General features: G+C 37.9%; 1 protein-coding gene across 6 annotated transcripts in view; it reads left to right on the top strand.

The window, feature by feature from the left end:
• Positions 1 to 22,052, top strand: part of CPED1 (cadherin like and PC-esterase domain containing 1) — a 265,826-nt gene that overhangs the window by 136,605 nt on the left and 107,169 nt on the right. For 4 of the 6 annotated variants that reach the window (XM_032305800.1, XM_032305802.1, XM_032305804.1 and 1 more), the window contains 4 exons: positions 1,010 to 1,060; positions 4,960 to 5,143; positions 7,014 to 7,182; positions 15,126 to 15,173. In XM_032305800.1, the coding sequence (XP_032161691.1) occupies positions 1,010 to 1,060; positions 4,960 to 5,143; positions 7,014 to 7,182; positions 15,126 to 15,173 (452 nt within the window). The remainder of the gene's footprint in view (positions 1 to 1,009; positions 1,061 to 4,959; positions 5,144 to 7,013; positions 7,183 to 15,125; positions 15,174 to 22,052) is intronic. The other 2 variants (XM_032305801.1, XM_032305803.1) reach the window with 1 other exon arrangement.

The following is a 22,052-nucleotide window of genomic DNA, read 5'->3' as shown; positions in this document are numbered from 1 at the left end:
TTTATGACATGAAAGATGTTTGTGGTGTGTTGTTAAATGAAACGATTGACTACAGGCAACATGGGCCTTGAGGAACATTAATGGCAGTTATTTTTTTTTCCCTAGACTTACCTTTGTTTTCTCTAATTCTCTTCTTTCTAAAGAACATCTGAGCTTTTGATCATAAATAAAGAAAATGTTTCTAATTTTAAGAATAAAAGATGAAAACAGATACCACGTGTCTATAACTTTTTAGAAATCAAAATTTCCCTATTACAAATCAAGGTTTGATACAATACAGTGGTTCTCAGCATGTGGTCCCTAAACCAGAAATACCACATCACCTGGGAAATTTGGACCATTCCAATCTACTGAGTCAGAATCACACCTCTCTGGGTATGAGACCCAGCACTCTGTCTTGTAAGAAGTCCTTCAGATGATTCTGAGGCATGTTAAAGTTTGAGATCCACTAATTCAATAGAAGGAATTGGTAAGCCCAATGAAGATTTGGTGATAAACTGCTATTCTGAAGACTTTCTCACTCCCACCATTATTCTTTTTAAATGAATGATTTAAGCACTCTGAGTGTTTTTATTCATTCCTTTGTTCCATCAGTATGTAGTAAGGCATTTTTTAGATAGATGTTTGGTTTAATTCAGAAATTTAAGCAGTGCGAGTGGTATCCATGGGATAAAATTTCGGTAATTCTAATGATTTGGGATATTATAGTCATAAAATCAAGGTACCTTCTAGAAGGAATCTTAACAGATCACCCTAAAGCAATGGATGACATTTCAGCCACTCACTTTTCTCCCTTAAAATTTTCCTTTTTGAAATAATCATTCTCCTGAGATTTGAACCAAATAACTTCTTTTGTTTTACTGTAGCTTTCAGTTTAACTGAGTGCTGATATAAGAAAAGTTAAATCACAAAATGGTTCTACTAAATTATACTGTTTGAGATTACTGAATATATATTCTTTTTGTTTTGATTAACCATTTCCATTTTAAATTAACTTTTCTTTTTTTAGCTGTTGTTCTACGAATTATGAATGAAACCAAAGAAGTTCGCTGCAGTAACGGTGAGTTCCAATGAAAGTATTTCGGTGGCATAATCAGTAGTGAGGCACAGCCGTGGTTTGAATAAATCACCATTTTATCATATTTGGGTACTTTTATTTTTTTCTTTTCTTTCTTTCTTTTTTTTAAGAATTTATTTACTTATTTATTTGACAGAGAGAGACACAGCAAGAGAGGGAACACATGTAGGGGGAGTGGGAGAAGCAGGCTTCCTGCTGAGCAGGGAGCCTGATGCGGGACTGGATCCCAGGACCCTGGGATCAGGACCTGCGCTAAATGCAGATGCTTAACTATGAGCCACCCAGGCTCCTGATATTTGGGTACTTTTAGACTGTAATGTATTTTAAGTAAATTTTTAGAAGTTTATGAATGAGTTGCTAACTGTCACTTTTGCTTAAGAACATTTTTAGTGTTCTATTTTGAACGTGAAATGCTATGTTGTTTATGTATTTGTTTGTTTGCTCGTTTAAGGCCAGTGACTTTCAGACTCATTTTGAGGGGTCTTCAGGGTGCTAAGTATTTGCCTTGGAGACTACTCAAGTAGATAAACTTGGCTTATCTGCTCTATACATCGATTTTTAGGGCTTACACCAACCCACAGGGATTCCTTTTCCGCCATACTGTTGACATAATGGATAGTACTGGGGTTGAAAATTTTTTTTTATCAATTTAGAGTTTTTAATCAGATTTTTGGTTTGTTTTCTTAAAATTCATGAATTTTTTTTACTAAGGTATAATCAAGAAAAATGGTATGTATATAATAATAATACATTTCAAGTATGTAGATTTTAGGATTTAAAAATGATTTTCTTTATATATTCTCTGGTCATTATTATCCCAGTGTGGCCTTGTAAATATATAATTCTAGAGAATCTAACTGACCTTTCCAAGGTCACAGATCTATTAAATCTCTGAGTTGGATCACTAAGCTGGATCTTCTAGTTCTTTGTCTAAAGCTCATGAATTATCTTAATACTTTATAACAATATGATGGAAAAATAAGAGTCGTACTTAGTAGGTTTGCTTTTTGGCCACGTGTACATATATACATACATTATATACAGTGCTAAAACATACACTGAGAAAATTCAGCCTTCCATAAAAAATCCATTCCAGTAAAACATAAAAGCTGGAAAAAATAAAATTTATGGACTGAGGTTTAATTTATTATAAATAAGAGTCTTCCAGTTTAATAAAACCTAATTTGTATCTTCTGAAAGGCAATTTAATTCATTCATTATATTTTAACAGTATCATTAAAATCAGGGCAGACTGAGAGGTTATACAATAATGTGGTTTAATAGAATCAACAAGTACATCCAATTAAAGAAAAATAGCATTTTACATAAAGTATTGCTGATCAGGAAAAATAACAGGTCTGACTTTTGCCGTTCCTTGCCTGAATTTTCCATCCAGTCTCTTCCTCCTAGAAAAATACATGCACCTCTTGGGAGACCAGTGCCTAGGCTGTAGTGGGGCAAAGACGAGGCAGTAAACCTGGAGCAAGTTGAGGGTGCACATTTGTCAAGTCACTTCACCTCCTTGGTCTTCTCTTCTATGTTGTATAAAATGAAACAACTCCCTGGGGATAATCTCACTTTTTTTGCAGTTCCCAGGTAACCTGCAGTAGAGGCGGTGAATATGTTAGATAAGCTCTTCAGCTGAGTTCATATTTTTAAATTGATAAAAATCTAGTCCTACCTGGGTCTGTATAATTAATCTGCCTACTTTCATGGCATGATCTAAGATTTAAGAAATAACTTGATGATGCCTCAGAACAGGTGGGATTATCCTTCAGAATCTAGGCTTTTCTTGAGTTTAATATGAGTTATGATTGTCCCTCAAGAGGGCAATAAAACTCTGTGGTTAAACGAATCCATTAAGAGCGACCAAAACTTCAAATGGCTTTCCCAAATACACTTGCCAAGTAGGTTAAGCAGCCTGCTACTGCCATAGCGCATGCTGGGTTCTTCGTGGACCTGAGGTAAGCTGGCCCGAGGCGAGCTGGCACTGGGCTGGGAAGGATGCCAAGGACACTCCAGGTGTTTGAAGGCAGCAGCACTGATGATTCAGGTGAAGATGGTATCAAGAGCGCTTTTAAGCAGGGTTTTAGGACGCCGCACATAAGCCAGAGGTGGAGAGTTTCTGATGAATCTGAAAACAAGCACTTGCCGGAATCTTGCTTAAGAGAATGATTACACATTTTGTCTCATGTGGGGCTGCGTTTCGGTGTTAAAATGGGCAAGCCCTCTGGAAACTTTCACTGTGAAGTAGACTGCAGGGAAATTAACTCTCAGTGACTGTTTTATAAAAATATGTCTTCTTAAGTTAAAGTACATCTTCTGCGGTGAGTATTTTGAAAAAATAAATCTTCTTTATTCAATTAACTGGTTTTGAACATGGAAGTGTAATGCAAGCGTTTATATTCCCTTCCTACGTAGGAAATGGTCCTCTCAAAAGCACATTTTGAATCTCTGGACTCCAGCCTGTTTAAAGTGTTATGTTAGGTTCGCGGTCTCCCTTTGAGTCAGATCTCATGACCAACCATAGCCTGTTTTTACTGTGCTTATCTCAGTCCTTGAACGTAGAATGTGTAGGAACAAAAATTTTTAATGAATGCATTATTTTTTATTAACGTATAATGTATTATTTGCTTCAGGGGTACAGGTCTGTGAATCGTTATTCTTAGACAATTCACAGCACTCACCATAGCACATACCCTCCCCAATGTCCATCACCCTATCCCTCCCCTCCCCCACCCCCCAGCAACCATCAGATTGTTAAATGAATGCACTATTAATAAGAAGTTGAATTCAAACTTAAGTTCCGTGTATCGCTTCTGGCAGCGAACCCTGCCTTATCTGTTTTGTTGCCCTCTTGTTAAACATCATTGAACATTTTATTTAAAGGCAATAGAATGGTACTTTCATTTTACAGATTTCCATAGAATCCACTAGAATTTTTTTCCATTAAATACTGAAAAATATTTTATGGAACAAAATACTTATTAATATTTCTTTGAAAAACATTTGCTAAGCTTCTTTTGAGTATTGTATTTATTCCTAAGATGTAAACAAAATAATTTAGCAGTGGCTGGTATTTATGCCTATACATGCATTTTTCTTTTTCTCTTCAAGATACTTTTGTAAAAATTGGGTTAACCATCTAGAAACACATTTTTTAAATGGCTTAGAAGCAATGGTATGAAGTAATATGCTGGGTTCTACAGCAGGATTGAGCAGAGCATAACATTTCTTTCTCATACTGTAGGACATTTTCTTGGGTTGGGGTGACTGGGGGGGGGGATCTCGGGATGTCCTCCTGCTGTTTTTGCTTTGGAGTGTTTGGTATAATATTGAATTTCACATTCTTCACTCCACCCTACTGCCTGCAAGCTACTATATCAATTCAATGGCAGTTTAATGACTCTCCCTATTAAGAAATTTTCCTCATTCCCTGCTGGTGCCCTTCTGTTCCCACTTCACAGAGTCATCACCCCCATTTACCAGTTGCTTGATAGATGCAATAAATGCCAAGAGAATGTTATCAATCCACTGGTGAGACGTTTTTTCCCACCTTCTCCCTGTCTTTAAACTTTTAAGAGCTGAGAAAAACTATCATCCGTATAATCCCAACAAAAGCCAACAGCTGTTATATAAGGCAGGCGCTACAAAATTTGACAAATAGAAAATCCGGCTGAAGCCACAAATCAAATATGACCAGAGTGCCCAGTGGGAGACCAGCAGTGATCATGAAGGTTGTTCAAAAGATTAAACAACAACAACAACAACAACAACAACCTTGAATCATATATGCCTTTTTTTTCCATATATGCCTTTTTTAAAACATTTATCCGTTTCACAGTGGTCTTTTCTTTGCCATTGTTGTTTTATTTTAACAGATGACACACAATGTTCTATCAAGCAGATCCTCACACATCCACATTTGGAATTAAATCCTGAATTTAACCCGAAGATCAGGGATTACTACTCTGAAGTCCCATTTGATGTGGTCACCGTGACAATCGGAGCGGAGACTTCGAAGTGTCAGTGCAAGGTGTACCTGCATGATCGGGCAGGACCAAGGTACGGGGCCGATGACCAGGGCTGGGCGGAGACATCATAGGGAAGCAGGTATTTGAAGCAACTTTTGAAGGTTCAGAAAAACTAAAGCATCAGAGCAGTTGGAGAGATCGCCAGGGTGTGGAATCCTTCCACTTTTCAGGTGTTGTGTGGTTTAAAAGAAAAAAAAAAAAAAGAACATATCCGTGCTCTACTGATCTGTTAGCAATCTTCGATTTCAAGTTTTTATTTAAATTCGAGTTAGTTCACATATATGGTAAAATCAGTTTCAGGTGCAGAATTTAGTGATTCATCACTTACATACAAAAGCACCAAATGCTCATCACAACAAGTTCCCTTCTTAATCCCTATCACCCGTTTAGCCCAACCCAAACCCACTCTACCCATCCCCAGTTTCTTCTCTGTAATTAAGAGTCTCGTGGATTACTTCCCTCTCTTTTTTTTTCCTTCTCCTCTGTTCATTGTTTTGTTTCACATATGAATGAAATCATATGGTATTTGTCTTTCTCTGACTTGTTTCTCTGAGCAAAATATACTCTAGCTCCATCCCTGTTGTTGAAAGGGAAAGATTTCATTCTTTTGACAGTTGAGTAATATTCCACTCTGTATATACCACATCTTCTTTATCCATTTGTCAGTTGATGGACTTTTGGGCTCTTTACATATTTTGGCTACTGTAGATAGTGTTGCTATAAACTTTGGGGTACATGTATCCCTTCAAATCAGCATTTTTTTTAACCTTTGGGTAAATCCCTACTGTTGCAATTGCTGGATCATAGGATAGTTCTATGTTTAACTTTTTGAGGATCCTCCATACTGTTTTCCACAGGGGCTGCACCAGTTTGATTCCCACAAGCAGTGTAAGAGGGTTCCCCTTTCTCCACACCCTTGCCAACATCTTTTTTTTCCTTTGTTAACTTTAGTCATTCTAACAGGTGTGAGGCAGTATCTCATTGTGGTTTTGATTTGTATTTCCCTGATGATGAATGATATTGAACATCTTTTCATGTGTCTGTTGGTCATCTGTATGTCTTCTTTGGAAAAATGTCTGTTCTTGTCTTCTGTGCATTTCTTAACTGGATTACTTAGTTTTTGGATGTTGAGTTTGATAAGTTCTTTATAGATTTTGGATACTCCGTTAGCAGTATTTGGATCTAATCTTTGCCACAATGTTGTAACAAGAGGATCTTGTGATTTGGATATTAAAAAGACTCATTAAGGGTAGCTTGCTTCTACCATATCCCAACTCCTCAAGATATTTTTCAGGGGTTGAACAAACATTTTGATGACAATTTATGGACATTCTAACAGAATTTACCTAGTCTCTTGGGATTTTTTTTTTCCTATTGACTCTTTTGAGAATCACCAACTCTTCTGTTTATAATTTGGAACAGAAGACGGAACTTTAGTACATGCCATGTTCATGGCAAGGAAGATACTAATGTTCCTATGCTGTAGGGAAGGAAATGCATTAGGCATCCCTGAGAGCTAAGAGAGTCTAGTAGAAAGAAAAGAGGATTCAAATCAGACCAACCTGGAGACCATCCCTGACTCTACCGTGGGACTTTAGGCACAGAGTTGGTATATGAAATGAGATAATGTATGACTCTGAGAAGTAGTAAGTATTGGTTTCCTTCCTGTGATTGCTAGAGGACTTGCTCTGTAAGATCATTGTTGGCATACCGAAGTAGGTAATTAAGGGTTTTTTTTTCATATTTTAAATTTCTTATGACATGGTATAGACCTTATCTGCTTTTGTATGCAAATTATTGGCATAAATAAATGTTGATGTGTGATAGATTCATATATCAATATTTACTTATTTGTACAGGCATACGAATAAATATCTCTCTCTCTCTCTCTCTCTCTCTAGCTTTGCCAACTATCCTCTGGGCTTGGGAATGAACAAAATCTCAATGCTGGTGGTGGATGAATCTCCAGCACAGGGGGAGACCTTGATCACGTACAAACTCACCATCTACAGGGAAGACCGTCCAAGTCTGCCCTTGTTTGAGGACTTCACAGCATGTGGTTTTGTGCAGGTCAGTGAATTCTACATTTGCACTCGGGTTGAATTGGGAGTGATCTGTTAACCCAGGTGAAAAAGGCCAAACGAAAATTGTTAGAAAAAACGTGTCTGCTTGCAAATCCAAAGTGTGGTCTCATTTCCAAAGAGCAAGGGTCCCAGGCAGTTATGCGAGCTCCCTCGTGAGTGCTCTGCCTCGTCCTGCGGTGGCTGCGCCCTACACGTACTGGGCTCAGTGGATGTATTGTGCTTGGTACTGAAAAAAACAAAAAATGTCTGAGTGCTCACACTGAGTTATAAAATTTGATTTTACATTTGAGTTTACATTTCCATGTTAAATTGTGCCTTGTTTCTTGGATTTGTACCTGAATCTACTCTGAAATCTTAAACGAGGTTCGGTGTTTATTTTAAAGAATCAGAGAAAAATTGACGAAGCTATTTCGTGGAAGAGATACCAGACGAATGAAATTACATTTCCTTGAGTGGATATATTTTTCCTGCACTTCTTGTATCATAATCATTCCTAAAGGCTGTAGTTTCTCCGGTGAGAACCACATACCGTTGTAGCCCTGTTGATCTTGGAGGGTGAATATGACCCAGAGACTTTGTCTTATTTGGTGGTTCTTTCCTCCATTTCTTCCCCGTGTTAGGATTCCAGATATAATCTTGTACATTTCCTCACGTCATTCGCCCTCACTGTAGGTGCTTCTGGGGAAGTAGTAATTGGTGTTAGCGTATCTCCTAATTCACTCAGAAAGCGTAATGGCAAATATGTCATGTCTCAGTGACTAATCACCTACGGGGAGCTTTGAAGAACAGGGATTAGTACCAGAGAGAAGCAACCAACTGAGTCTCCGGGAGCAGGATGAATACCATGCTTCCTTAAAGGTAATAGCCAGCGAAGTGTTCTCTCCCCTTTCTCCCCATTATTTGTCAGAGAGTATTTTATGCTCCTGCTAACCTGGCCTGATCACTCTTCCCCAGATATGCTTCCCGATCTGGGTGGTGGTTACATCCATAACCAGGAGGTGTACAGATATATAAAACATTCAATTAACTATGCACTTAAGATTTGCACAACTTACTATATACAAAACACATACAACTGTATTTTGCTATATATAAGTTACATATACTGAATATAAATTATACCTCAATAATATAAAAGAAAAGCATTAGTGGGGAAGTATGTATTATCTTTCAAGACATGCTTCTCTTCTCTAATATTAAATGCATCAGAAATAAGTTAATTACCATGTAATTACCTGAGACAATGGATTATATTAGGAATTTCTTACTGTAATATGGAGAAAAATATTAGAAAATTCTTGTGGGATATATCCTACAGATGATTGCAGAAAAATATTTCGGTCATTTATAAGAATTCTTTCCAGAAGGTTTTAATTTAAAGTTTATGTGTGGTCCCATTGCAGTGCTGTATTTTAAAACATGGAGAAGTGTCTAATAAGCACTCATATGTTTTTTTTTAATTTTTTTTTATTTATTTGACAGAGAGAGAGATGACAAGCAGGCAGAGAGGCAGGCAGAGAGAGAGGAGGAAGCAGGCTCCTTGCTGAGCAGGGAGCCCGATGTGGGGCTCGGTCCCAGGACCCTGAGATCATGACACGAGCCGAAGGCAGCGGCTTAACCCACTGAGCCACCCAGGCGCCCCCACTCATATGTTTTTTAACCTTTCTTTTACAAACTGTCAAATGACTGAAGAGATAGTGAATGAATAATAAGGATTGATTTAGACACTTGGCGCGAGGCATGAGTGGCCTCAGGAACTGGGAGAAGTCAGTAACAGAGGTAGGATTTTTCTCACCCTAGGCTCCAGTGAGAGTTCTAATGCAGAGATCTTTCCCTTGTTTCTTGTTTATGCTTAATCTCATTTGAGTCTGGGTTTCACTGCAAGCTGATACCATCATGAAGTCAGAATACAAACAGTAAAAGATACAATGTCCTAACTCCTATCAATTCTCAGCTATTTCCAGATTCATAGCTAAAAAGATACAGATTATGAGACTCACGAGCGTTTGGTCTTCTATATTGTTCTTTTTCTTTTTTATCAACAACTGTAGTGCCTTACTATATGCTTATGTTGAAGTCCAGAGTCAGAACATTGCATATTAAATGGTAGACCATTCTATTTGAACCCCTAAAGTGTGTATGTGGCAAACCAAAGGAAATGAATTAAACTTTAATTAGAGTCTATTTGTTGTTAAAGGGGAAAATTACATTTCCTCCCTATATTATAAATTAGATTTTGTCCTAATGGCTCCATTATTAAATTTTAAACAAACCTTAAAAGGCAATCTACATTAAAAAAGCCAAAAAAGAGTATATTCGATTTGTGGTTAATGAAGCCTCCTAATTTCTCCTGCTTCCATTCTCCTACCTTCTGGTCACTGGCTCTTCTTTTTGTCATTTCACTGAAAGACGAAAAGACTTTCCCAGTGAAGGGAAAGCATATCTAAGGCATACCAGTTAAAAAATCAATGTCTTTGACATTTTGATGAATAAGATAATTTGTTAATAGGCATTTTGTATCATTTATATGATCAAATAGTGTTAAATACCTACTTAACCATAATTAACTATCTGAGTTTGGTGTCTGTTTCTAATGATAGTGCCAGTTGGAATTTGTATATGGTTGCCACTGAAGCAATTCTTATTTACTGAGTTACCAGTCACTTTCCTTACCAGTAAGGAGGAAAGGGCTCATTTATATGACTGATACAAAACAACTAGATTTGGACCAAGGCTTTTCAGTCTCAGCATTATCAGTATCAGGGATGAATAATTTTTTTTGTTTGGAGGAACTATCCTGTGCACTGTAGAATGTTTGGGAACATCCCTGGCTCCTATCCAGTATATTCCTCTCCAAACTGTGACAACCAAAAATGTCTCCAGACATTGCCATATTATCAGCTGGGGGGGTGGGCGTAGGGGGCAAAATTGACCCCAGTCAAGAACCACTAATATATACCAATAGCAGGCCTGCTTTTCTACTTTCCACTAGTAAATCTAGTAAACCTGTAGTGGATTTACTCAAAGTATGAATAGGTTAGAGGTAATCCTTCAATGTTGAATGTTGAAGAATCTCTCTTCTCTTTTCTCATCCTTGTATTTTAATCATTTCTATAGTCAGCGATACTACTATGACAGCTCTTTATTGTTCTCATTAATTTGCCATCTTTTCTAATGTAATTATAATCAGAAATATGTATTCAATTTTAGAAAACATGATTCTTAATGAAACATAAAAAGTGATATAACATACCTAGACTGTGCTTTCATTTTGATTTACCCATAAATAGCATAATGTTTTGCTGCTAGGAAGAGAGATTTAGAAAGTAATAAACTGTTATTATGGCTGGAATATGTCATGCTTTGGAATTAATAAAATATATTTATGTTCTAAGGAAATTAAAACACTTATGGGGAAATATTTCTTTTAATATCTCTTTCCAAATCAAAAAGTTTTGACATGGATAACAGTATAGCATCCATAGAAATTGATTTGTATAAAAGATCTATGGTCTCATAAACATTTTACCCCCAAAGTGTTGTGCCAGAATAGGGCCATAAATAAAATCTACAGAAAGGTCGTATAGCAGAAGCGTAGGAGAGTACATTTCAGGGATCCATTTGTTAGAAACAGCCTTCATTTTAAAATAAATTACAATTAATAAAGGGAAAATACCAAAGATAGAAAAAAAAACCCATTAAGAAAAGAAGTTTGTCCAGCATTTAGCTATAGATTTAAAACTCACATTTGCTGCCTTATTGTAAAAAAATTAACTAGTGATCTATATGCTGAGCTATTAAATTGTATATAAATGACTTCAGTTATAACCTTTGGAAATGCTTTATAATTTTCCCATTTATTTTTGTACTGTTTCTCAACACAAAGGTTACAGAACTATTCATGTGATAATTGTCTAATATTTTAGCAAATACCCACAATAAAAGAATAGGAGAGAACTTTTTGATGACTTAAAAAAAAACCTTTTATTGATGACTACTTAAAAAAAAAACAAAACCCTTTTTCATTTCCAAAGTTGTAATATCTATGAAATACTCATTATAGTGATTTCTTGGTTACCTTGCCTACACCACTACACCAGAAGAATGTGATTCAATTTTTCAACAATAGAGCCTGTGTTGTAGTGAAAGGTTCCCAGCTAACAACTGTTTATTAATTATCTGCTATGTACTTTGCTCTTACAAATATGTCATATACTGTAGGAGATACAATGCAATATTTGTAGAACTTTTATTATATGACATACATGATGTGAAGCACTTTACCTTTTTATCTTATTTAATATTCTTCACAACTTTAGACATAGTGAAAACTGTACTGACCCCTAACTTAGGGAGGACATAAGGCTTTAAAACAATGTAATTAGTAGCAAAGGTGGTGTTTGAATACAGGTCTGAGTGACTTCAAATTGATCCCCTTAATCATTACTCTGGACTATAGAATCTGAAGCTTTTATTACACTTTTACTCTAATTAAGCTATGTAGGAAATTGATTTAGCCAAATTTAACCTGTTAAGATTTAGTTAGTAGTATTTGTTTTCATGGTCATGTACAATGATAATTTTTATAATGTTCTAGAATCACTGAAAAATTCTGAGGTCTTCATAATCCTTATTTTTATGAAGAATGTTATGGAATCAGAATATTCCCTTCCATAGTGTATCTATCAGAAGGAAAATTTTCAGGCCTAACATCTACTGTTTTATGAGGCACCATATATGTCCTAATGTCCCCATATTTAATCAGGCTTAATATTTTATATACTGGAATTCTACTTAGCCAAACTATTACTTTTACTACTTGTTAAAATGTTTTTCAGTGTGCAGGCTTTTTAAAACTTTATGCTTGATGGGGCTCCTGGGTTGCTCAGTCGCTTAAGCGCCTGCCTTCAGCTCAGGTCATGATCCCCGGGTCCTGGAATGGTGCCCTGGATTGGGCTCCCTGCTCGGCAGGGAGCCTTCTTCTTCCCCTCCCTCTGCCACTCCCCCCTGCTGTGCTCTCACATCTCTGTCATATAAATAAATAAAATGTTTAAAAATACTGATAATAAATAAATAAATATTGTGCTTGATTACACATTAAAAATTTCCAGTTAACACTTTTCACTATTTAACACAACTCACTACCTTATTGTTTCTATTAAAAATATCCACAGTATATTTTTTCAAAACTTAAAGAGCCCTTTGTTCACATGTACTTTATAATAGTGAGAAGAATGTTCTGTGGAATGGGCAATTTGATGTTACTTCAATGCCATAGTCATTGGGGTTAAAGGACCTTATTTTCATACTCTTCATTTAATCCTCATAACAAACAGAGAAGATAATACAGGTGATTTTTATTATCTACTTTACCTACTCCCTAATAAGAGAAAATTAAGTCTTGGGCTATTTTACATTTTTATATTCATTTATAAATTTATGTATTTATTTCTATTTGTATTAACTTATATATTTATGTTTTATTTTAAGAGTGTTATATTTTGGTGGTATGTCTCAGAGTATTAAGAACAGTTTCTTCGCGTGTCAGTTTCCACCTTCGATGCTTTATTGTGATAGCTCTCTGACTTTGATGAGTGAAAATCAATAGGTTCCAGAATGCTGTGATTGAGTTCTCACACATGCAGAAGAGCATGTCTCCACTGTAAATGTCAGAATTTTCTTTTGCTCTATGAACAGGATGAAAGTTAGTCTGCTCTGTTGAGATTTTATTTTTTAAGATTTTATTTATTTATATGACAGACAGAGCACAAGTAGGCAGAGGCAAGGAGAGAGAGAGGGGGGAAACAGGCTCCCTGCAGAGCAGAGAGCCCGATGCGGGGCTCGATCCCAGGACCCCAAGATCATGACCCGAGCCGAAGGCAGAGGCTTAACCCACTGAGCCACCCAGGTGCTCCTGTCGAGATTATTTTATTAGAGCAAAATTTGTATCTTAGCAAATTATGTCAGGCCATTTTCCTAACCCAGTGGTTAAAAACTATGGACGCCAAGGCTCGTGCCCATACTTGCTATTGGGCAAGCCTGGGTTTCAGTCCTGGCTCTGCTTCTAACTGGTCTAATTTGCTGTGTCTCCCAGTGCAAGGTGTATAAGCTCTCTAAACCTCAGTTTCTTTATCCTTAGGAATAGAACTAGTGCTAGAACCTGTCTCAAAGAATTGTTCTAAGAATTCAGCTGGAGGATAAATGCAAAGTTTTATCATGCGGCTAGTGTATAATCGAGTGCTCAATCAATATTCAATTATCATCATCGTCGTCATCATGAAAGCTCTTTTTGTCAAGATGCCCCTCTAGTGCTTAACTGCAGGTGTGTAGGGAAGGAGAAAAAGAAGGAAGAAAGAGAACAGCAAAAGAAGTAGGAGCCAATAATAGTGAGGACCCTGAAATTGAAAAGGAATTGTGACGGGAAGAACTGGTTGGGAATTAGAAAGGAGAGAAGGACCTGGGCTGATCCACAAGGTTGCATTCCAGATGTTCATGAATCCCAGGCACGTTGGCCTTTGTGGACCCCTTCTTTCATGAAAGAAATACTTAAAATCATATTTTGCAACCATGTCAGTAGAAAGACGACTATATATGCATATGTGCATTTATTCACACACATACACGCTTTGAAGAGTTTGGGTTTGTTTTTTGTTTTTTTTTTCTTGTAATTATAGAGGAAAGTCAAACATTTTCTTGGGCTCCTAGAATTAGTCCTGTGTGCTGTAGGCAGGGCTCCCAATGTGCTTAATAGAGAATTTGGCCATACTCTTCCACTTCCTTCCAAAGGATGTATAGTAAAGGCATCCATATCATTACTAATAACCTAACCTATTCCTTCAAGTCTTGTCAATTGTTCTTGACTTTGACACTTAGCCCTCTGCAGGTGTTTCAGGTACTATGTGTGGGGACTGAGCACACTCTTACCAGTATTCTTCAAGAGCCTTTGAAGCAGCAAGGGGAGTGGAATGTCATTCCATGAGCAGTTTGCACACCCAGGCATTTTGGTGGCAGTAGCCTCCTCCGTGGCCAGTAAGCATTCACATACATCTGAGGCTTGGGAATTTTTATCTCCCATCGCTGTCTTAAAAAGCCAGTGAAGGGGCGCCTGGGTGGCTCAGTGGGTTAAAGCCTCTGCCTCTGGCTCAGGTCGTGATCCCAGGGTCCTGGGATGAAGCCCCACATCGGGCTCTCTGCTCAGTGGGGAGCCGGCTCCCCCTGCCCCGCCCTGCCTGCCTCTCTTCCTACTTGTGATCTCTGTCAAATAAATAAATAAAATCTTTTAAAAAAAAAAAAGCCAGTGAAGATTAGAGGGGTGTGTTCTTTATTTAGTTCATTATCTGTTTTAGTGCTTATATAAATTATCTTTCTGAGCTGGTGAAAAGGAGCTATGTTAAACACTCACCTCATGAGTTAATATAACTTACGATCAGATAAATTACCATTTAAATAAAAACTTTTTTCAGCACATCTGTTCTCTATGTCTCTCCAAGTCACATCTGCTCCCTTTACAAGAAAAAACAAGCTTTTACTACCATGAGTGCAGCGGCACTAATACAATGTGGAAGAGAATGAGATCTTCCTGGCTTCAGGATCCAGAAATTTCTGAGTACAGCCTTCTGCTGTATGTGTACACTCATTTTCGTTTGAAGTTTCTGTTTTGGCATTCTAAGAATTAGTTCTCTGATTTGTGAACTGTATGGGGAAATTGAAAAGATCCCTGACAGGTCTTTAAATAAAATATTCTGTTAGAGTAACCAGATTTCTACTGTGACATTTGAAACTCTGAGGGAGGCTGTGGCTAACAGGGAAGCAGATAAAAGGGGTTTCTTTTTGATAACTCCTGATACCCGCTTCTTTGTGGACTTTAATTGCTCCAAAGGGCCCCTAGATCTTTTATCTCTCTTTCTCTACTTCTTCCCCATTTTTCAGGTGCAAACTAACTCCAGCAGGTTACACAGCAGGATCGTGAGGATGGTGGTAAGAGAGGAGAGAGAGTGTTGGGTGCTGGATTAGGCATTTTTAAAGTTCTTCTCCCCCTACCAAACCAAATCTGGAATAAGACTCACGTTTTAAAAAAGCATTTTTGGCTTCATCAAACAACAGAATTTGACTCTGTATAAGACAAGTTAAAGCAAACAATTCCTGTGGGCTGGTAGTCTTTAGTGTTTTAGAGGAAGCAAAGTAACTTTTTGCATGTATGATGAACGTTTTGACCCCCTGTTCCAAGCAATAATACACAAGCATACACAATCCTGTATATAATTTCAAACTTATGAAAAGCCTTGGATAAAAAATTCTTATCCTAGTAACTCACAGTCTGATGTAGAATATCACGGGCAACAAGCAGAATAAGGATGGCTTTACATCTGTCATAAATAAACGTGATTATAATTCAATTTATTGAGTGCCTACTTTGTCCTAGAAAGTCTCCTAAGTGTTTATAGATGTTATTTCATTTGTTGTTTTCATGGGGAAAAAAATTACTATCTGTATAACATAATACCATTTTGGAATTATGTGTGGTTTTCCCAATGATCTCTCTTAGCCCGGAGAATCTGCAATGACTATGGTTCTCAAAGCAAAATGCCACCAGATCTAATAATTGTCTTGGAAACAAACATCTGTGAGGAGCCACCTGGCCATTGTTTTCTTCTCACAGGCTCTGAAAGTGGTGATGAGTTGTAGGTAATGGTGGTCCTGAAAGCACAGGGAAAATTAATAATATGTCCTTTAGACTGTTTATATTGTCCTCATTAGTCAAAGCCATTGATGTGCTTTCTTTCATCAGGCTATAACAAATTGTTTTTGTTCAAAGAAAGCTTGGCCCAATGGCTGAATTAGGTAATGCTGAGAAAAATTTCCACATGCATCTAACCAACAGTAACATCTCCTTTAATAGGTGTGTGTTGTAGGAACAAGGATGAGGGAGGGGGTATTCCTTGCAGATGGTTTCACCAATTGCAGAACTGCAACTTGATTTGACCTCTGTTCCCTGAAGGCAGAATTAGGACACTTTACTGCCTGACATATTTAACTTCTTTTGAAAATGATACTAATTTGTCTTTTTTTTCTTTTTCATTTGCATCCTTTTTTTAGGCAGGACTAATGAGTTTAGAACATTGAACGTGACCTCATTCCTCAAAGCGGACCCAGTCTCTCCACCCCAATGCCCCCCGCCAACTCTTTAGGGTCTCCTTCTTCAGCAACGGTGGTGGGAGGGAGGCAGCCTTGCACTGGCACTCCTGTGTTTTTACCTTGTCTACTCACCCCCACCCTAAATGCTTGAGAATGGCTTTTCCAGAGCTCATAGGTTATTTTAAAGTTAAATTACTGCTAGAGTTAAGAGGTCCTGTTTTCACAAGTTTAAGAAACATCAGGAAGGGAAATTTTTTCTTTAAGTGGAATAACCATTCCTAAATACTTTGGTCAAATATTATTTGTACGGTCTGATTTCAAGTCACAGTTCACCACTTATGTGTTGGAGAACTTGGGCAGGTTTCTTATCCCTCAGATAGGGTTGTAATAGTACTGATCCCATAGATTGGTTTTAAGGAAAAGAGTTAATATTGTTGGAGTTTGGAATAGTGCCTGAGCACAGACAGAACTCAATATATACATTTGCAAAATATAAATGGACAGATAAATAAAATGTCTTCAGGTTGGTACAAGAGGAAAATTTAAAATGGGCTTTTTTTTTTTTTAAACCGAGGTCTAGTAAACTGAAAGTCGATTTTTAAATTGCTTATATTTAAGGTTAGATTTAATAAGATACAAAAACATGAGAGGCTTTGCAGAACAACCACCTGTGCTAAATTATACAATAGATTTTGTAGTAACTGTTACAAATGAGACTTCCAGAATTGAGTGTAAAATTTGTCCTGAATTTGTTTTGATTTCGATAGTTGTACAACTAATTTTGTCTGTCATCTAATATTAGCCGTCTCATTGAGAGACTGAGAATTAGGGAGTTATTTCACAAAAAGAGAGGAAGTATTTCTTTGCCAAGCACAGGGGCATCCTTGCACAGATCCTCTCTGGTAGATTCCATTAAAGGTAAGGGGATGAATATTCCTGTGCCATTTTTACAAATGAGTAGCAAAGGACAAAGATACCTATGTAACATCAGACAAAAGGTACAACTATAATGTAAGTTAATTTTTTAATATGTATAATATTTCAAAAGCACCATCACTTTTGAAAGCCATCACTTCGAAAGACAGTGAACGTATTCATACCTGATAATGACCTAACTGAGAAAATCTGTCCCATTCTATACATTCACATCATAATTTCAACCCAAACTACTAACCTCTCCCCCACTTGTTTAAAATCAGAATTTGTTCCAAATGGTGTTCCAGTGTTTTTCAAATGCGAGTACATCTCCACAGATGAGAGATTTGCCACTTTTGAGACTATTTCAAGTGCGTAGTATCTAACATGTTTTGGGCGCTTACCATGTGCCAGGTCCTATTCTAGTTGCTTTACATTCAGTCACTTGGTTCTCAAAACCAAACCAAACACTGACAAGGCAGATACTTCGATAATACCCAGTGATTTTGCAGATGGAGAAACAGAGTTACAGAGAATATGCCCACAGTCACACAGCTTAGATAAGAGCCTGATGGGGAAACCAGGCAGCCTGATTCCAGAACTCTGCTACCTACTAGCAGCAACCTCTTCTCCTTCCTAGCTCAGCTCTTAGTCACTGCATCCTGCTCCAGAGCTAGATGCTGGAAGAAATATATGGTTTCCAAAAGACTTTGGCCCCTATAGTTAATTTGTAGGTTGTTATTTGAACTTGTAATTATCTGCTTTTTTCTGTAGAAGAAAATTTAGAAGTGAGGTTAGGTTAACATCCAAAAATCTTCCTAATATATGATATTTAATACAGTGAGAAGGGTTCTGAGGTTGGGGATAAGGATGCCAGGGGACCCTGCCATGATTTTGTGTTGGGGAAGGGCTTCAGTGTTCCAGGCCGGTAATGGGAAGACACCTGTAGAGGAGGGTGTGAGTAACGAGGCATGTCTCTAGCAGTGGGATTGACCAATAGCGCTGTGGGCAGCAGCTATATTTACATTAAAATCGTTTGTGGATCTTGTATTCCAATGTCACACTAAATCAGAGTTGGGGAGACCTTGGCTATTCTATCCTTCATCCTGCCTATCAGTAAGCTTCAATAACTCGCCAAGATCCATCCTTAATAACTTACCAAGGTTCATTGCCAATCAGTAGCAGGGTGAGGATGAAAAGCTATGGGCTGGTTAACAAACTTTTGGACAGCTAGTAGTTGTACCTTATGTGGAAGAACTTTTGCAATCCAGACAAAGATATGTTTCTTGAGATCTTGACCAGATCCATATCCTTAAGTCTCCAACAGAAAGCTGCTCTTTCTAAATGTATTAAATGAATGATCAATTGCAAACTTGATGACTGCTCTGCCCGACTAAAAAGAGAGCTCTATTTCTTCTTTCAAATATGCACTCTGCTATGTCATCTCCTTATTTCTTAAGTCTTAGTGGCATACTCTTGATATAATAAAACATAAAAACTATCAATAAATTTTTGATGAAAAAAGGCATTAATTCTAGAGGTAGTTGTAAATGATTATTAAAAAGAAAATCCTCCTTGAGTGTGATGTCCCCAAAGGTAAGACTTCCTTTGGTCATCTGCAAATCTTCAATAGCCAATCAACAAATACATTTGTCTACGTCAACACTGGCACAGAATGAAAAAAGGATTCATGGAAAGCCCCCAAAATAGCATGGATTGCCTAGGACTCTCTGGCATCTTCTTTCCCATGCTAAGTCCATCTGTGATCACACTAACCCTCTGCCTGGCCCACAGCCCTCCTTGCCAACTGGCCACATATGCTGCTGATGGACAGCCTCTCACCCCTTTCATAACCAGAGCACAAATATTAGATGAATTTCCTTTGAACCTTGCTTCCTCTTGGCTCTTAATGTAGTCTGGCTCCTTACAAGAAATGCTCTGGGTTCTGGGAGCCACAGACTCCCTTATTAATCACTTTTTTTTTCCAGGATTGGCAAATATCAAAAGAATTTTTACACATCTCCAAGGTATTGGATACAATGTATTGGGAGTGGAAACAATGTCCCATTTCTTAAACATTTAATTAGAATCTGTCACTGCAATATATGGAATATTAACTATCTAGCCCTTAGAAGGAGCGGTAAGGTTTTCTGTATAAAAATATAATATCGATAACAATAAACCACAATCATGTTCTATTCGATGCTTTCTCTGAAAACCTATTTCCTTAAATACCTTCATGTGTAAGTGACCAGACAATAGCTAATCCATATTTAACTCAACTTAATAAAATAATATGTGTTCCATGTTAGACAGAAGCATCTGAAAGATTATATTCTTTTTAACACCATTATCCTCCAAGAACACTTTTAACCATAACCAGCTGTCCCAAATCCTAAAAGTAAAGCACCAACCCCCCAAATATATTCTGTTATTGAGACATGTGTAAACAATTATGAATATCTAAACCATAGTGGCGTTGGTTTTCAGGCTCTATCCAAAACTGTAGGGGAAAAAAATGCCTCTAATAAGTATGTTGATAGATACATCCTACTTCAAAAGTTGCTTTTGCAGACCCACAGAATAAAGATTTCACTTTTTATATTTTAATAACAAATTTTATAAAGTTTAAATTTCATGTTCGAAAAAGAGTAAAAGACATCCCTGCAATTCATCTTTCTAATTTGAAAACTCAGATTTTTCAGAACCACCCCAAGATCCAAGTGTACAGAGTGATGTTCTCTTTTCAGTGAGATCCTACTTTTTGGGAGATCAGAGAGGCCTCCGACTTGATCAAAGTTGGTGGTTTTTTATTCAGTTTTTGTTGTATTGTGCTTTTTCAAAAACAAAGAAAAGCCCATGGGTTCATTAGGCTAAGTACATAAATTCATTATGCCAAGAAAGTATTTGAAGGAATATACATGCTTACATCTTAAAATGTTTAGTTTAAGTATATTTTTAAATGAAACTACTTTTTTTTTTTTTTTTTTTTACCAGAATAAGCACTCAGGACCTCATTCGAATCCCATTTTAAATAGAGTGGATTCCATTAGCACGGTGTTGTTTGAGATGATGAAATCCTGTGGTTATCTTGACTACGACATTGGAGTTGGCTAATAATCTGTTCCTGGAGCTTACTTTCTGTCTCTGCACTACCTCTTTGCACCACCCCCCCCATTCTATTACTCGCGCATGCATTTACACACACACACAGAGTTTCCTAGGCCAAAACCTAGATCTTTGATCACCTTGCTTAGCGCAATGTCTAGAAGGCTTGTTTGTTTGTTTGTTTCTTAGAAAGAGAGCATGCACAAACGGGGGTGGGGGAAAGGCAGAGGAAGAAGAAGCAGAGAGTCTTAGGCAGGCTCCAGCCCAGCAGAGAGCTGGACTCGGGGCTCAGTCTCACGACCCTGAGATCATGACCTGAGCTGAAATCAAGAGTTGGATGCTTAACAGACTGAGCCACCCAGGTGCCCCTGCCTAGAAGGTTCTTAATTAATACTTATAAAATTAAATGATACTTCCAAGCTAGATACAAAATTAAATATATATTCTATTTTTTAAGTTATTATGCTCTAGGTCATATGAATAAGATCCTTTAAAAAATGTTAACATGCATCATTACATTTGTAGCAGAATAATGATGGCATCATTCCTGTCCCTGGAGGTTACCAGATAATACAGTTTCTAAATTCTTCATGTTTCAATAAAAAGAAAGCCTCCTTGTTTCTTTTAGCCTCAGACTTTCACATATTCAGCAGCAAGACAGGTATGAAGGCACTGAGAGGGAAGAGCTCACCCACGGGGCTTGTATTCCTCATGAGGACAGGCTACCTGCTCCCCTCTGCTCCCAAAGGAAGAAGGAAAAGTAGTCCACAATTTCTCCTCTCTGAGGTAGTCATCTGTGATGTTTTGGAGATGACTTCAAGAAGGAGAGAAAGGTGCTTGTTTACCTGGTTGGACGTCTGCTTAGCAGCAGGGCTTACGGAATGGCCTTTCCTAGCAGACAGGTGGAAAAGCTTCCTGAGACACTGCAGTCGCTGAGGCTTGCCAGGCTGAAAAGGGGCAAGGACCTAGAGGTCTATCTACACCTAGAGGCCCTGAGGTATATCTTAGCACTAAACGTAGATCTGTCCCATGTCACAGCCTCCAGAAGCAAAGCTGTAGGAGGTAGAAGAAACTAGTTTCAGAAGCCTTCTCGGGAACCAGCGTGGGACCAGAAGATCCCTGAGGCTCTCAGTATGTCAGGCTCCAGTGGAAAAGGGAGCCAAGACTCTGAGGACTCCAGACAGCTGCATCATCATCAGGGCTTTCTTGAGGAGACCCCCATCTATGTCAAGGATAGACAGTGAGCTAGATCGACTGTGATGACCACTCTCTTCTCCTCTCCTTCCTCCTGTCTCAAATCAAGAGGAGTGAGTTTAGGTGTTGGTCAGACTGAATTTCTATCTAGGGGCTCTGGGGAAGCATGGGTCTCCAAGCTCATTCAGGCTGTTACAGAAGTCAGGTCCTTGTGGCTACAGGACTGAAGTTCCCGTTGTCTCGCTGGCTGTCACCTGAGGGCTGCTGTCTGCATTCAGAAACTACAAGCTCGCCATGTGGGTCCTTCTGTCTCCTAAGCCAGCAATAGCCGTTCCTGGAATCACCCTCAGAATTTGTCTGTCTGTCTTTCCTAGACCTAGAGGTCCCTAATTTAAGCTCAACTGATTTTGGACCTTAATCACATCTGCAAAATCCCTCCACAGTGACCCCTAGATTAGTGTTTGCTTGAATAACTGGAGAAACATGTATATACGCCGGAGGCCA

The sequence above is a fragment of the Mustela erminea genome, chromosome 11, assembly GCF_009829155.1.
Source record: "Mustela erminea isolate mMusErm1 chromosome 11, mMusErm1.Pri, whole genome shotgun sequence".
Taxonomy (NCBI): domain Eukaryota; kingdom Metazoa; phylum Chordata; class Mammalia; order Carnivora; family Mustelidae; genus Mustela; species Mustela erminea.
Note: the sequence above shows the minus strand (reverse complement) of the source record. Positions and strands in the feature narration are given on the sequence as shown.